Source organism: Dromiciops gliroides, chromosome 5 (assembly GCF_019393635.1).
Source record: "Dromiciops gliroides isolate mDroGli1 chromosome 5, mDroGli1.pri, whole genome shotgun sequence".
In the NCBI taxonomy this organism is placed as follows: domain Eukaryota; kingdom Metazoa; phylum Chordata; class Mammalia; order Microbiotheria; family Microbiotheriidae; genus Dromiciops; species Dromiciops gliroides.
Genome location: NC_057865.1, coordinates 44,352,323 through 44,368,265, shown reverse-complemented (window position 1 = coordinate 44,368,265; position 15,943 = coordinate 44,352,323). Strand labels below are relative to the sequence as shown.

The 15,943-nt window shown below is 38.2% G+C and overlaps 1 protein-coding gene across 1 annotated transcript in view; it reads left to right on the top strand.

Annotated features, from left to right (window-relative positions):
- The window catches only part of ULK4 (unc-51 like kinase 4), a 669,562-nt gene that overhangs the window by 281,019 nt on the left and 372,600 nt on the right, over positions 1-15,943 (top strand). The window contains exon 30 of the mRNA XM_043966928.1: positions 10,449-10,541. Coding sequence (XP_043822863.1) covers positions 10,449-10,541 — 93 coding nt within the window. The remainder of the gene's footprint in view (positions 1-10,448; positions 10,542-15,943) is intronic.

Genomic DNA, 15,943 nt, shown 5'->3' with positions numbered 1-15,943 from the left:
CCTTCATTATAGCTGTCTTTATGTTCCCTTGCTTGGTAGATATGTAAAGGCAGTTTATTCCCTACTCCAGTCTTTTCAGTATAGATTATATTTGTTAGATACCAGGCAAATAGACCTTTACTAGACTTTCCTTTATTTATTTATTTGTTTGTGTGTTTATTTATTTATTCATTAATTAATTAATTAATTCATTCATTTATTTACTTATTAACTTATTTATTTATTCATTTACTTATTTATTTGTTTACTCATTCATTAATTTATTTGTTCATTCATTCATTCACTTATTTTGTGGGGCAGTGAGAGTTAAGTGACTTGCCCAGAGCCACACAGCTAGTGTCAAGTGTCTGAGGCTGGATTTGAACTCAGGTCCTCCTGAATCCAGGGCCAGTGCTTTATCCACTGCGCCACCTAGCTGCTCCTTACCAGCCTTTTTTAGCTTTACCTGATCCATGGCAATGAGCTAGACGTTTCTATATTTTAATGCATTGCTCCATAAATCCTGATGTCATTCCCCATTGCATTTCTTGCCTTTAGTTCAACATCCCTGAAGAAAATGCAGACTGTGCCCTTATGAACTTTAGTTTCTTGCCCAAAGCTTTGTAATCTTTGACAATACTTTCCATTCATATTGCTGACTCTTCTGGCCTCCTATTGTCAGAATCCCTCATTTTTCTCATCTCTGACCCTACTATGATTGTGTGTTCTCCTGATCCTGCCTTTGACTCCACCATTGCCTAGTACTATGCCACCTCTAAAATCTTGTTCTCTGACCATAGCCTTAAATCTTTCTTTCCCTCTCTCCTTGTGACTAAACTTATTCTTTACCCCTATTTTGACTTCTACTTACTAAACTCCTCCTCCTAACCTCTTTTTCTCACTCTGGACTCCTTACCATCTTTTTTTCTCTTTTTTTTTATCCTTTTTTAGTTATGTTCTTGTTAACCCTCCCTTCCCCATTTCTCATTTTTTTTTTTTTTGCAGGACAATGAGGGTTAAGTGACTTGCTCAGGGTCACACAGCTACTAAGTGTCAAGTGTCTGAGGCCGGACTTGAACTCAGGTCCTCCTGAATCCAGGGCCAGTTCTTTATCTACTGAGCCATCTAGCTGCCCCCTCTCATTTTAATTCTCATATCTGAGCATCTTCCACTTTCCATTTTTCTCTCCTTTTCCTCCTGGTCTGCTGTTCTAGAGGATATCTTGCATTTAAGTCTAATTAATTCACTATTGTTTTTATGTTTTTGATTCATTGGCATCTTTATTCTGGCATGGTAGTTCATTTGTTTGATGATTTAAATTACAGTATTAATACACAGTTATTAGAATCTCTTTGATTTATATTGCATTCCCAGTTGTGGCTTCCAAACTTTTCTTCCCTCCAGCCCCTAATTTTTTCCTCACTTTGTCCCTGAATTCGTAATAAATGACATTTACTACTACTCTTTTAAAGATAGAGCTTGCTCATTTTCTTACCTCTATCCCTCAAAACTTTTGACTTTTGACTTTCTTCTCACATTCTCTCCTCCTGATCTTCAGTATTAGAAAAAGAAATAACTTAATTTTTTGCCGTGGCTAACCCATCCAAAAATTCACCCAAAGGTGTTTGTGTCCTTTGTCCCCTTGCCTTCTGTTTCCTGCCTCCCTCATATCTTTTTCTCAGTAGTCATGCCTTATCTCTCATATTCACAGTTACTCCCTTTCCACAGGCTTCTTCCCATCTGCCTAGAAAGGTGTCCAAGTGTCCCCAATCTTGTAAAGACACTTTTACTGTATCCTTATAATCCATGGGACCACTTACCATTGCCCCTTTTCCCCCTTCATTGCCAGACTTCTTGGATAATAGTCTTCAATCTTTGCATCTTACTTCTATTGATATCTCTCTCCTAAAACTGCTCCCCTAAAGGCCACCAATGATCTCATTCTTGTAAACCCCATGGCTTTTTTTAGGCCTCATCCTTCTTGATTTCTGCAGCATTCAATACTGTTGTTCTCTACTTTGATACTGACAATTGATTCCAGCGACAGCATACCCCTTCTTTCTCCCTCTCAGATTGTTCCTTTTCTTTCCTTTTCCCTAGCTTATGCCCTTCATGACCCTCAAAGGTAAGTGGTTTAAAAAGCTTTGGCTTTACCCTCTTCTTTTGTCTCTTTATACTTTCCCTTGAAATTCTTATTCATTCTCATAACTTTAAATGTCATATTTATTTGGGGAGTTGCCTAATAAATATTTCCAGTCTATACCCTTGAGATTGAGATCCACATTTCCCCCTCTATACTGTATATATTTTATAGAATAACTAGATTTCAGAGTTGCAACAAACCCACTGGGATAGTATTCTAATCCATAACCGAAAGTAATCCCTGCTGTAAAACATACCCAACAATCAGTCAGTATCTGTTTGGAGATTTCCAATGAAGGGGAACTCCTCACCTCCTGAAGTGGCTGTGTACACCTTAGCATAGCTCTTGTTGTCAGGGTGTTTTTCCCAAAGGCAAACCTAAACTTGTCCCTTTTTCAACTTTTATCTGTATCTGGTTCTGTCCTCCTGGGACAAGCAGAACATATCAAAGGCCAGTCAGATGTCCTCTCACAACTGTTATATCCCCCTGAGTCTTCTCTTCACCCAGTCCCTTCTACTGAGAGTCATATTACATGGATTCAGAGCCCTCCACCATACTGGCTGCCCCTCCTGAATACTGTTTAATTTACCAACATCCTCCTCCACTGTGGCACTCAGAACTGAACCCAGTCTCTGGTCTGGATAGAAGTATATCAGATTCTCTTTTGTGCCAAACAGGACACGGTGCTCCCCCAACCTTCCCTTTTATTCATTCCTTATTTTGTCAGTGCTACAAGCACTGACACCTTGCCTCCTCTTCTCCCCCATTGACACTGCTGTGATACAGGCTCTCCATTACTTCGTGCCTACCTGAACTACTACCACAGCGTCCTAACTAATATTTCCTTCTTTGGTCTCTCCTCTCCTCCATTCTTTGTAAGTAAGTTTCTATTACCTATCAAGAAAGTCCAAACCTGTTATTCTACCTTCAAATAAAATCTGTTAAAGAAACATCGATTAGATCACTAGTAAGTCTAAGACACTATTTTTTATTTCTTTTTGCATCCATTTTAGACATTTTATGGTGTTATTTATTGGTCATCCTAAGGTCACTGGATTATAAAATTTACAAGCCCTTTATCTACCCCTTCCCTGAAATGTATTTTATATTAATTGGTGTTGGTCTCCTTGCTGTTCCTTACACAAGTTACTCCATCTCCTGACAGTGGGCATTTTTTTTTCTTTTTGGTGAGGCAATTGGGGTTAAGTGATTTGCCCAGGGTCACACAGCTAGAAAGTGTTAAGTGTCTGAGGCCGGATCTGAACTCAGGTCCTCCTGAATCTAGGACTGGTGCTCTATCCACTGCGCCACCTAGCTGCCCCATAGTTTATTCTTAATCTTGGACTTTGTTAACATTCAGATCTACTTTTGTTTTCTATCTGTTTCATCTGCTTTCAGATCATTCTCACATTATACAGTGATCTTTATAGTTGTGGGGCTTTGTTGAGAAATCCTTAATAGATTCACTATGTCTTGAAATATTCCCCTTTAAACTCCAAAGTGGGGGGAAACAGTTTGTCCTAGAATATATACCAGTGGTGATAACTCACTTTATCTTAGCTTTGTGTAGATTTTTTTTTCCTAAGCTCATCTCTTCTTCAAACTCTGAGGAACACTTCCAAAGTCATTCTGAACATTCTCATTTTTATTTTTGAAGTTTACAAACTCCTGTTTGCATTTTGAAGGTTTAAGAACCTGTCACAGATGCATCTGAGGTCTTTCTTTGAGGATCGCTTTGACATGATAAGTAAGCTACGATGCTGTAGCCTTACATCCATGCTGACACTGTTTATGGTTTTAAAAAAGAATTCTTTCATTTGCTCGACTAGCTCTTCCACATTATTGGCCTTTTCTTTTTTTATGTTACCCTTGCTGAAGGATGGGTTTCCTTGATCTATTTTCTAGGTCCATTAGTTTCTCTTGTTTCATCTGTGTCTGTAATTTAACTGTGATGTGGATTTGTGATGCTAGTATATTTCCGTTTGATTTTTTTATTCTATAGGGTTATTTCTATTACATTTAAGTACCAAGGATGTTTTTTGTTCTTTTATAACATTTATAAATTTAACTCTGTTTTTTAGTATTTCTGGCTCTTTTCTGCAGTAATTATTTCTTCTTTTTCCTCTTTAAATTAATTTCATTTCATTTGTATTTATTTGACAGTATTATGATAATCATAGGGCAATAGATTTAGTGCTAGAAGGGAATTTAGGGAACATCTAATCCAACTTCTTCATTTTATAAGTGAGGTGACTGAGTTTTAGAGAATTAAAATTATTTTCCTAAGACCACACAGGTAAGAGGTGGCAGACTCAGGATTTGAACCCAGGTCCTTCGATTCCAAAGTCAGTACTCCCCCCCCCCCTTTTTACTGTTGTGCCTTTTTTATATGCTGTACCTTCTGCCTTTATTAGTTCCCTCATGTGATTCTGTTGACTTTCCTACTCTTTGGTGTTGTGATACTTGTTAATTAGCCTGGCTTTTTTTCCTCTGGCTTTTTTATTTAAGGATCTGGTCAAAGTTGTTGTGTTGCTGTTTTTCTGCTTACTGTGCTGAGATGATATTTTAGCATTAGGTTTTGCTTAGCTCTCTGGGGCTCAGTTTCCTCACCTGTAATATAACAGTACTTGGCTAGATGACCTCTAACTGTATTTTTTTTTTTTAGTGAGGCAATTGGGGTTAAGTGACTTGCCCAGGGTCACACAGCTAGTAAGTGTTAAGTGTCTGAGGACAAATTTGAACTCAGGTCCTCCTGACTCCAGGGGCCGGTGCTCTATCCACTGCCCCACCTAGCTGCCCCTCTGTCTATTACAGCACTTAAATCGTATGATTCCTTGCAAAATCTTGAATTGTTAATCAGTAATCTCCCTTCTGGTCCTCCTCTTTCAATATTGTAATTGTTGGATTTTTGTTTTTGTTTTTTTTAGTTAAACCTAAACTCCTTCTTCTCTTAGGGGTCTAAGATAGTGAGATCTAGAATAGCTGACCTAAAATCAGTTACTATTTATTGAGGCCTTTCTGTGTCCTGAGCATTGGACTGGGTTCTCTGAGAGAATCCATAGGCAGTGCAGTGAAGAATTTCTCTGCTTTCTGAAGCCCTCAGGAAAGGATCCATGGTAGGAAGTTGTTTTTCTGGTAGCTGGGGGCTCTGGGAAGCAGAGGCCTGCCTTACTGCAGTTCCTTTGAATTCTATTGATTCCCTGTTATATACTTTCAGTGTTTGTCCTCTTGCTCTCCCTGTAGTATTCGACACTACTGGCCTGGGGATTCTTTTCTCTTTGGGCTTTTATGACACCATGCTTTCTTAATTTTCTTCCTGTCTTTTTTGGTTCATCATCTTCAGTCTCCTTTGTATCCATGTCTCACACCCTATGTGTATCCCATGTCTCCATCCTTCTTCTTCTTCATCATCATCATCTTCTTCCTCTTCTTCTCTTCCTCCTCCTCCTTCTTCTACATCTTTTCTCTTTCTCTCATCACTCTTTCCTTCTCCTCTTCCTCTTCTTTCTTCCTCTTCTTCCTCATTCTCCCCTTCCTCTCCTCTTCTTCCTCTTCTTCTCTTCCTCCTCCTCCTTCTTCTACATCTTTTCTCTTTCTCTCATCACTCTTTCCCTCTCCTCTTCCTCTTCTTTTCTTCCTCCTCCTCCTCCTCCTTCTACATCTTCTCTCTTTCTCTCATCACTCTTTCCTTCTCCTCTTCCTCTTCTTTCTTCCTCTTCTTCCTCATTCTCCCCTTCCTCTCCTCTTCTTCCTCTTCTTTTCTTCCTCCTCCTCCTCCTCCTTCTACATCTTCTCTCTTTCTCTCATCAATCTTTCCTTCTCCTCTTCCTCTTCCTCTTTCTCCTCCTCCTTCTTCTCCTTGTCCTCTCTACTCCCTTTCCCCCCCTCAACTTTCTCTTTTCTACTCTTGCTCTTCGCTCCCTCTCTGTTTCTCTCCCCCATCTTCTCCCTTCCTCCCTCTGTGATCTCATTAGGTCTAATGTGTTTAATTTTCATTTCTTTTCAAACGACATTCTAATCTATTTGTCTACTCATCTATCTCCTGAGCCCCAGTCTTGCAATTTCAATTGTTTGATAAGCATTTCTACCTAGATAACATATCTCAAGTTCAACAAGTCATATCCATAGTTCATTGTTATCTTCACTCCCTAAATCCCCTCCTTCCACTATTTCTTTAGAGTGGAATTACATTTCTAGTTCTTGGGTTTGCAGCCCTGGAGTCCTTTCTCCTGACCTGCCACCTTCCAAATCCAGGTTGTTGCCCAGTCTTATTTAGGCTTTCCCGCATGCTTGGAATGCTTCCTTTCTTCATCTGCAGCTCTTGGAACCCCTACATCCTTTTAAGACAGTCTAAGGGCCACTTCACTCAAGAAACCTCTTTCAATTCCCTAAGTTTCTGGTCCCCTCAAATAATTTTCTATTTATTTTCTATTCACTTATCTGTGTACATGTTGTTTTACCTAATTTGTCTATAATCTTGACATTGGGGACTATTTCAAATTTCTCTTTGTATCCGTAGTACCATAGTACAGTACTGTCACACAGTAGGCATATAATATATGCTTGTTGAATTGAATTGAAATTGCGTGATAGTGAACTAGTCACCTAACTTGTCTGAGCCTCAATTTTCTCAGACATATAGAGATAATAGCATTTTCACTATCTATCTCATGGCATTGTCAGGTATGATATTAAAAAAAAAAACTAACCTCTAAAATACTATGTAAATGATTGTTTTTTTTTATTAGCTCATTGTCATCTTTTTTGGACAGAAGTCAGATAGGATGGGTTGTATCCTGCTGTAGTTTTTTATATTGAATGTTCTGTGAGCTATTGTGCAAGTAGATCAAGTGACTGCATTTTTTAATTGAATAAGAGTTTGGAATGTAAGCTCATCTTTCCTGAAATCACTGAAATTTCATTAGGACATTGGCTGTAGCAAACCAGATGACAGAAGTTACATATACCTGGTCCTTTTCCCATATGTTTTTTGTTTTTTTTTTTGGTGAGGCAATTGGGGTTAAGTGACTTGCCCAGGGTCACACAGCTAGTAAGTGTCAAGTGTCTGAGGCAGGATTTGAACTCAGGTCCTCCTGAATCCAGGGTCGGTGCTCTATCCACTGTGCCACCTAGCTGCCCCTCCCATATGGTTTTAATATCTTTTCCTAGGGGCTCTATTTTTTGAAAGCTTTTCATTTAATAAATATAGTTTGGGGATTGAATGTTGAATGTGGTGATATGAATTAAAAAATGTTCTTCATTTTTTATGTTGGTATTATTTCCAGATTTTTATGGTTAACATTTCTGTATATAAAAGTAGTCCAGTTCCAGTACAGCATGTTTGCAAGATTCTCAAAGATATTTAGGGGTTTGTATTATTTGGTATGGATCTTTTTTTGTCTCAGCTTATGTAGGATAGTGAATGTCTGATATCTAACCTAACCTTATCTATTTAGGTATCTAGTAAATGCTAAAGTTTTACAGGGCAGATAAGTGGCACAATGGATAGAGTACTGGGTCTAGAATCAGGAAGACTTCTCTTCCTGAGTTTAAATCTGACTTCAGGCACTTAGTAGCTATGTGACCCTGGGCAAGTCACTTAAACCTGTTTGACTCAGTTTCCTCATCTGTAAGATGAGCTAGAGAAGGAAATAGAAAACCACCCCAATATACTTGTCAAGAAAACCCCAAATGGGTCATGAAGAGTTGAACATGATTGAAAAATGACTCAACAACAGTTTTTTAACATGCAGTAATAGGTTATATAGTTTCCATCATTGTATAAGTGGCATCAATCAATAAGTCTTAGATTTTTAAAATAACCTCTAATTTTTATAGCAATCACCTAATCCTTATTGTTATGAATGCCTCCATTTATATAAAAAAAATTTGTACAACAGTCATCTAGTTGATCTGTCTTTTCCAGCATATGGTTGGTTAATTTGATGTCATCCCAAGATATCAAGCGGTTCTACTTCCTCACTGACTTGAAAGTCGTAAACATTTCTATTCGAGAGTGATAATAATGGGCTTAATGGAACCTAGAGCCAGAGTGGGCTTAAATGGTCTCTCCAGAAGATGACACATTTTATATCAGCTATTGTTGATGATGTTGTATTGTTGGTAGACTTTAAAAAGAGAAGTGTTTTTCGTGTGGAAATCAGATTCTCTAGGATTCTTGTGTACTTGAGTCTTTTGCATATTGGAAAGTACATGCACAAGGCATGAGTGTGGACTGAGGCAAAGCTTTTGCCATTATAAAGGTCGTATGAATATGGCAGCAGTTTTGGACAGCTTGGTCAGGAATCAATCACGTGTTAAAATGAGCTTAATTCTTCTGAGACTTTCTAGTACATTCTTTTTACTTCTCAGCCAATATGTTGTTTTCTTGCTTATAGATTTGCTTTGAATAGTACAAACTGTGGATGCTTCTGTATAACACTCAGACTCAAAAGTGGCCTTTATTTGGAGGGGTCACTGTTTTCTCATTGTTTGGCATCGGGCAAGTTATGCCTTCTCTTAGGAAAGACAGGGTCATACTTGCATGGGAGGGAGTTGGTAAAGTGCTTTGCTTATACCTGATGAACCGTGAGAAAGCATTCGAGTCAATAATTAAGGAGGTTTGCTGATAACTTTTCCTTTGTTCTCTACTTTAATGTAAGCTTTTTCTTTTGGATTTGATTCAATTTGCATTTTTATTATGTTAGACTTCTTATAACAATATAGGTTACCAGAAATTTTCTCCATCCTTCTAATTAAGGGATTCTTTTTCCTCTAATGATTTCTCAAGCCTCTCTAACAGTTAAAAAAATTATATTGAAATTTAAATTTTGTTCTTAGCATTGCTTTGACTCCCTATATTGTCTTAACTTTTCAGCTTTCACTTTCAGTTGTTGAATGAGGGGATCAAGAATTTCTGATAGGCTTTAATTTTCTGCCTTCCATTCCACAAGTTTCTTTCTTCTTTTTTTTTCTTTTAATCTATGTGATTTTCATGTTTTCTACTATGTTGTGCCCATCAGATATTGATGCAATCTTCCAATACCTTTTCACAGTTCTTTATAGTTTTTTCAAGGTATTTAATGCTTCCTTTTAGGACTAGTTCTAAGTAGGTCTACCTTTCCTTCTTTGATCTTGCACCATCAATAACTATAGCATCTATTGTCATGTTCAGGCCTTAAACTTATTTTGTAGTTTGTTTGTGTTTTGTGAGAATGTATTCATTCAGAATGGTTATAGCAGATGCCATCTTTTTTTGTATAGCCTGTAGTTGGATTTGTCCCATCACACTCAAAAAGGACTTTTCAAAATTCCATTCTAAGTGTGCCCCTTTTTTTCTTCAGATTCATTTGACTCACGGGCATTATTTTTAGCATCTTTCACTATTAATTAGCATGGGGGCGGGTACACCTAGGTGGCGCAGTAGATAAAGCATTGACCCTGAATTCAGGAGGACCTGAGTTAAAATCCTGCCTCAGACATTTGACACTTACATGCTGTGTGACCCTGGGCAAGTCACTTAACCCTCATTGCCCTGCCTCCCCCCTAAAAAAAAGCTAAACTACAAAAACCTATTAATTAGCACCTCTGGATTTTGCATTAAGTGTAGATTTTCAGTGCTCTGATTTTTCAACTTCATATTTAACTCCTCGATTTTTTTCTTATTGCATATTGTTGTTATTACTATTATAGAATGTTATAATACAGTGATACCTTCATGACCTACTGATGTGTGTAGGTACTTAGTGCTTACTTTAAATTTTCCCAGATTTCTCAGCTTGATGAGTTTTTGCGTGTGACTTTTTAGTGATTCCTCTCCCTCTCCCCCAATACAAATCTCTTCTGTTGCTATCAGGCTGTCAGGTGTCAATGCCCATTGTTATTAGCTCCTGTCCATAGTAACTATTTGCCCTCACTCTTCTAGTTTGCTTCTTCTTGTCTATTGTTTCCTTGGAAACAAAATAATCAGACATTAAAATTATGCATAAGTTAAAGCCAATAGGTTTGAAGAACCTAGGAAGGAGATACATTAACTTGATGGCATCTGTTTGAAGAGGTTCTAGGTCTTTGGATGCTAATTCCATGTTCTTGATTTGGGTTTTAGATGGGTAGGTTACCAGGAGATTGAGGTCTCAGAGACGCCGGCTGCGTTCAGAAACACTTCAATACTAGGAATACGGAAATCTAGATTATAATTCTTTTGCATTCTATCTTTTAGAAAGATTTTTAGCCTTTTAAATTTGACATCTAATGGGTGTTTTGCTATTATTTATCATTTTAGACTTTTGCATTTTAAAATGTGTTAAATGTTTTTCTTTTATTCAAGGTATGAGCATGTCCTCATGGAACCTGACCCTGTACCAGCGTACGCTCTGAAGCTGCTGGTAGCTATGACTGAACATAATCCAGCTTTTACCAGGTACTGCAACTTCAAATATCCTTTTCTAGTAGAAAAATCTTAGCATTTCCCTTTTATTGACTTGCTCATCCATAAAGTGTGCTTCTAAAAATGATACGGTTCTGAAGTCTGGTGTTGGAATAGTAAAAGTAGTCATTTTTCACATTTCATGCTTTGTAATAGCTATCATCTAGGCTACTTTGGCTCCGAGTTTTATATTTTTGTTTTATACTCGTATTTGCCAAATATAGGGAAGTGGTACATGCGGCTTTCAAAATGGTAGGTTCTTTAAGAGGTTACCATTGACTTCTGAAGGGTCAGATAATATACCAGATGTTGAATATTTTTATAGCCTTTGTTGTGTATTTATGGTATGTTCCTTGCCACTCTTTGATTAAAGTGACTTATTTTGGTGATTGCTGGTTTGTGGAGGGTTCAACTGCCTTCTATGTGAGGGAGGAACGCTCCCCACTTCTTAACTCAGGGTGGCTCTCAGTATCAGTATCCATCTACTGATGGACCAGCAGGGCCTGACTAGGCCTTGGGAAAAACAGAACCCCATGTGAGGCCAGTGGCAGGTGCTTTTAGTGCCCCAAATTGTTCACAAGCTCACAAGGAAGGCAAGGAAGAGCTCTTTGTTCTTGCCCACAGGGGCTTCCCTTGGTAAAGGAGAGATGTAGTTTGCACAGTTCCTCATTAGAACAGCTGAAGGCCAATGATACCTTCTACAATTCCATATAAAAATCATCTTAGTACCTGCAGGTAATTAAACTCTTAGTCATCATCATTTCCATTTGTGTGTGTTTATCAGCCATCCCTTAAAAATGATGTTGATAACTTTCCCAGGAATTGTAATCAAACTCAATGTTCTTTAGCTGAAAGAATTTCTCTTTCTCTGCTTTCGTAACTTCTCCAATGTACAACGCTCTCTCCTTCTGACCTCTGGAAGTCTTGCTATCTCTGACACTTACTTTAGAACTAGAATAATATTTATATATTGTTTTCTGTTTTGCATCAGCCTTATCTTGCCAACTAGTCTCTGAATTCCTTGAGCACAGAAATTCTGTTTTATACACTTCTCTAAATCTATCTGTCACCTGACAGCTGTGGGGGCTTGAGGAGATGATGAATATATGTTTCTTCATTAGTTAAATAAAACAGAACATGTAGATCTCTGCCCTAGTCAATTGTCTGGTCCTTTGGCTGATTCCTGGCGCCTCCCACAGGGAAAAATAGGAAAGAAGAGAGGAAGTGTCCTCTTGTTCTGGAGGTTTGTCCTGTGATGGCTCTAGGGCTGCTGCAGGAAAGACGTGCAGATGTGTTATCCACATATGCTTCTGTGCTTGCAGGTTTGTTGTGTGTATGCATACATGTGAACCTACTTCATTAGTGTAGGTGCCTTAAGAGAAGGTGGTTGTTGGAAAGCCACAGTGGAAGGTAAGCTCTTTGAGAGCAAGGGCTTTGCTTGATTTTTTGTTTGTATCCTCATTGCTTTATATATAGTAGGTGCCTAATAAATGCTCATTTATTCATTCATTCATTCATTCATTCATTCATTCATTCATTCATTCATTCCAGAGTTGAGACATTGGAGTAGGTCTTTAGAAGAGGTGCCTCTTTCTTCCCCCCTCCCTTTCCCCTGATCTGTACAGTATACATTAATTCATATATAATATATGCATATATGCATACACATATGCACATACATGTATATTACATACGTATACATATAACACACACATATAATTACTCTTTTGGTCTAGACCTGTAATGTTATTAGTACTGGAAACTCCCAGTATGGAATCTCCTCTTTGTAACTTGTTTATAGCATCTTGCTTGGGTATAACAAAAGGTTAAATCAGTCAGTGGGTCAACAAGCATTTATTAAGAGTTTGCTATATGCAGGAGACTGTGCTAGGCATTGGGACTACTTGCAGAAAGAAAGACATTCCCTGCCTTCAGGGAGCTCACATTATCCTGGGGAAAGATGACATAAAAAGGATGCTTAACGTGGGATGGGTAAAGGTACTGGGTACCTGGGAATGACAGAGAAAGTCCTGTGGAGATGAGTCAGCTTGGAGAGGAATGAAGGAAATCAGGGGCTTTCTCATGGATACAACTGGTCTATGCCAGAAGGGCAGCTGGGTAGCACAGTGGATAGAGCACTGACCCTGGAGTCAGGAGGATGTGAGTTCAAATCTGGCCTCAGACACTTGACACTTACTAGTTGTGTGACCCTGGGCAAGTCACTTAACCCTGAATATCTCAAACATCTGGGGCCATCTCCAGTTGTCCTCATGTATATCTTGCCATTGGACCCAGATGCCTCTGGAGGAGAGAGTGAGGTTGGTGACCTTGCACAGCCCTCCCTCACTTAAATCCAATTCAGTGCAAGTCATGACATCACCCTGATATCGTGGTCGTCTTCGAGAATGAAGAACAAACAATAAGTCTGTGCCAGAGGTAGGACTTATTCCCATGTCTTCCTAGCTATAGATATTGTCCATTAAATATTGATTTCTTTATTTTAGGAGATCAAGTCATTAAGTAAGGGGAATTTTAAAAAAGTATTTACTAGTAACATGCATTACTACCTATTATTACTGGAGATATACATTATATATAATATGATACACATGTATCTATGTATATTTGGGATGTACATATTGTGGAAATTTATTTTGATTTGGGGACCCTACCTTTAGGCTGAGATTAGAAAGCTTTAGGCCCTCAGGGCCTCTCCCCCTCCTCCTCAGCCCTGTGGGCTATACAAGATGCCAGGTCAGACAGCTGGGGGGGGGGGGAAGCTCCCTCCGCTCCCTCCGACCTGAGCGGAGCTATCTGAAAGATAGCCTGTGCTGAAGCATGTGAAGTGGGAGTGCACCCCCCCCCCAACCAGCCGCAGCCCTGGCGGGCGGATTAGCTTGGTCTGTGGGGGCGAAGGAAGCCCCGAGATTTGAGTGGAGAGAAGAAAAGGTGTATATAGACCTGGGAGTGAGACTAGAGGAGGGCAGAAAAGGGGAGACCGGGCTGACAAGGTTACAGGCCTTAATACAAAGCAGGGAAAGTGTAACGGGAGGCCGGAGGCGGCTAAGGCCCTTATTGTATTCAAGAAGTTCAGAATCGCAGCAGGTGGGAAAGAGATGCAGTGGAAAGAGACCACAGGAAAGCAGTCAGGTTGTATTTTATTTCCCTGTATTCCTCATTTGAAATAGTATCTCATAAATAAACTCTGCTTTGATTATTTGGTTAAGAGGCTTCTTAATCTTTAGTCTATCAGTTTGGGAGCAGTGTGGTGGAACTTTATAAACGGCCCACATTAAATTAAATGAAGTCAGATAGCCAAATAGTCAAAAGTCCCTAGATTAGTCCTGTAGTCAGATTAGCCCCCCAAATTAGGCTAGTCAATTTAAAAATATTCTAACAATATACAAACAACAAACATGCATGCATGTGTAAACACATCTATATGTGTATACGTGCATGCATAGACATACCTATATGTTATATATCCACATGCTATGTACTGTATCTTCAAAATATATCAGAAACATAAATAAAAATATTTCTAATTTTTATTATGAAGAAATCATAAAAAGTGGGCTTTTGTGCAGGACTTTGCGATGGGAAAGAAGTGTTTCTAGGGAAGAGTTAGTCAAGGAGGGGCCCTGTTAGAAAAATGTTCTAGAGTGTGTGTGTGTGTGTGTGTGTGTGTGTGTGTACACATGCATGCACACAGATTTTGAACTTGGGTCTTTCAAACTCCAGGCATTGCCTTAAATTTACCATACCACCTCCCCACTTTTTATTTTGTTATAAGCTTTTTAAAAAAATTCACTGCAGAGTAAAGTTATATGCATATTTTTTTAAAAATCCAGACCTATGATTTCATTGATTTAGGAAACTTCTGGTATGGAAACTTCCTCTACCAATAGGATTTGGCATCTACTATGTAATTTCTAGTCTTAGAGTGTTGCCTGGGGACATGCAGGGGTTAAGTGACTGACCCAGGTTTACTTTGACATTGTTTGTCTGAGGTCACTTAGAACCCTAGTCTTTCTTCCTGGCTCAGGCTTTCACACTCCACCCGCCCAACCATTCACCCTCACAACTGAATGGATGTTCATCCAACATTGAAAACAACAAAATTTAAGTTAAAAAATGTGTGCTTTGTGAGGAATTGACATTTAACTTTCTTGGGAAAAGCAGCAAGAAACTGAGAGTAATAATCAACATTTTCCTCTGAGAGAGAAATGAATCTTACTTGGACATTTTTATCTTCAGTGGCTGCCTCTTAACACCTACGTAGTTGTTGGAGACAAGAATTGAACTCTTTATCAAAAGAAAGGGTTAAATCTTAGAATATCAACCACAGGGAAGAAAAAGAATCACAGATGTCTAGATGGAGGGTTTTTTTGTTTTGTTTTGTTTTGTTTTTAAACAAAGGAAAGATAAATCTATAGGGGAAGAAAGGAACTAAATGGTTTGGCCTATCCTATGTACATTGCATTGAAAACCCTGCTGTACCTCCTCCTATTGACAATTAAAATTCCTAAATGACCTTGTAGTGTTGCCTCTTCGGCCCCATTTTCCTGCATGCACTAGCCAAAAAAACTCCTTAGACAACCCAAAGGTTGTATTCTTATTTTAGAGAAAACAGGAGAAATTGTGTTACAAGTTAGGTGACTGTGGTACTAGGATGAACTCTAATCTTGGCCCTTTGACCCAGGTCAGGTCATGTACAATTTGGAGTATAATTTTTTTTTTTAATTTCTACAGTGATCCCTAAGATCCTTTTTTCAGTTCTAAAACCACATGACTTTTCTTTCTTCTTAACTACAGCCTAGAAAAGTCTTCACTTGGATTCAAGATGTTGTCACATTTTAAAAATAAAAATAAGTTCTGTGATGCAAAATTTACTAGATTCATATTTTCTTGAGCATAATAATTGACTTCTATGATCATTACAATTAATCCGTATTTAGCTCCATTTAGAAAAAAATAAATTCAGTACTTTATTTTAATTTATTCCTGCAGTAAACATCTGGGCTAAAAAAATAGAAATGAAAATCTCTTACCCCAATATGCAAAACTTAGTAAGTATAAATCATGACAAACAATATGTCCTTTTCTTATGGTTATTTTTATTTGACATAAATGAATATTTATTTGATATACATGAATTAAAATCTTGAAATATACAAGGCTAATTAAGAATTAGCTTTTTAAAATGGGTTTATAATTAAGAAACATTCAATTCCCCCAAATAATTATTAAACAACACTCTGTTAAACACAGTTTATGGTACAATGTTTTGAGAAGATGTCCTCTTCCTTAGGATCCTTATATTTGGGGACATATAAATGACATCTTCAAATAACTATAGTACAAAATAATACAAGTACCAATCTTTTAAGCCCAAC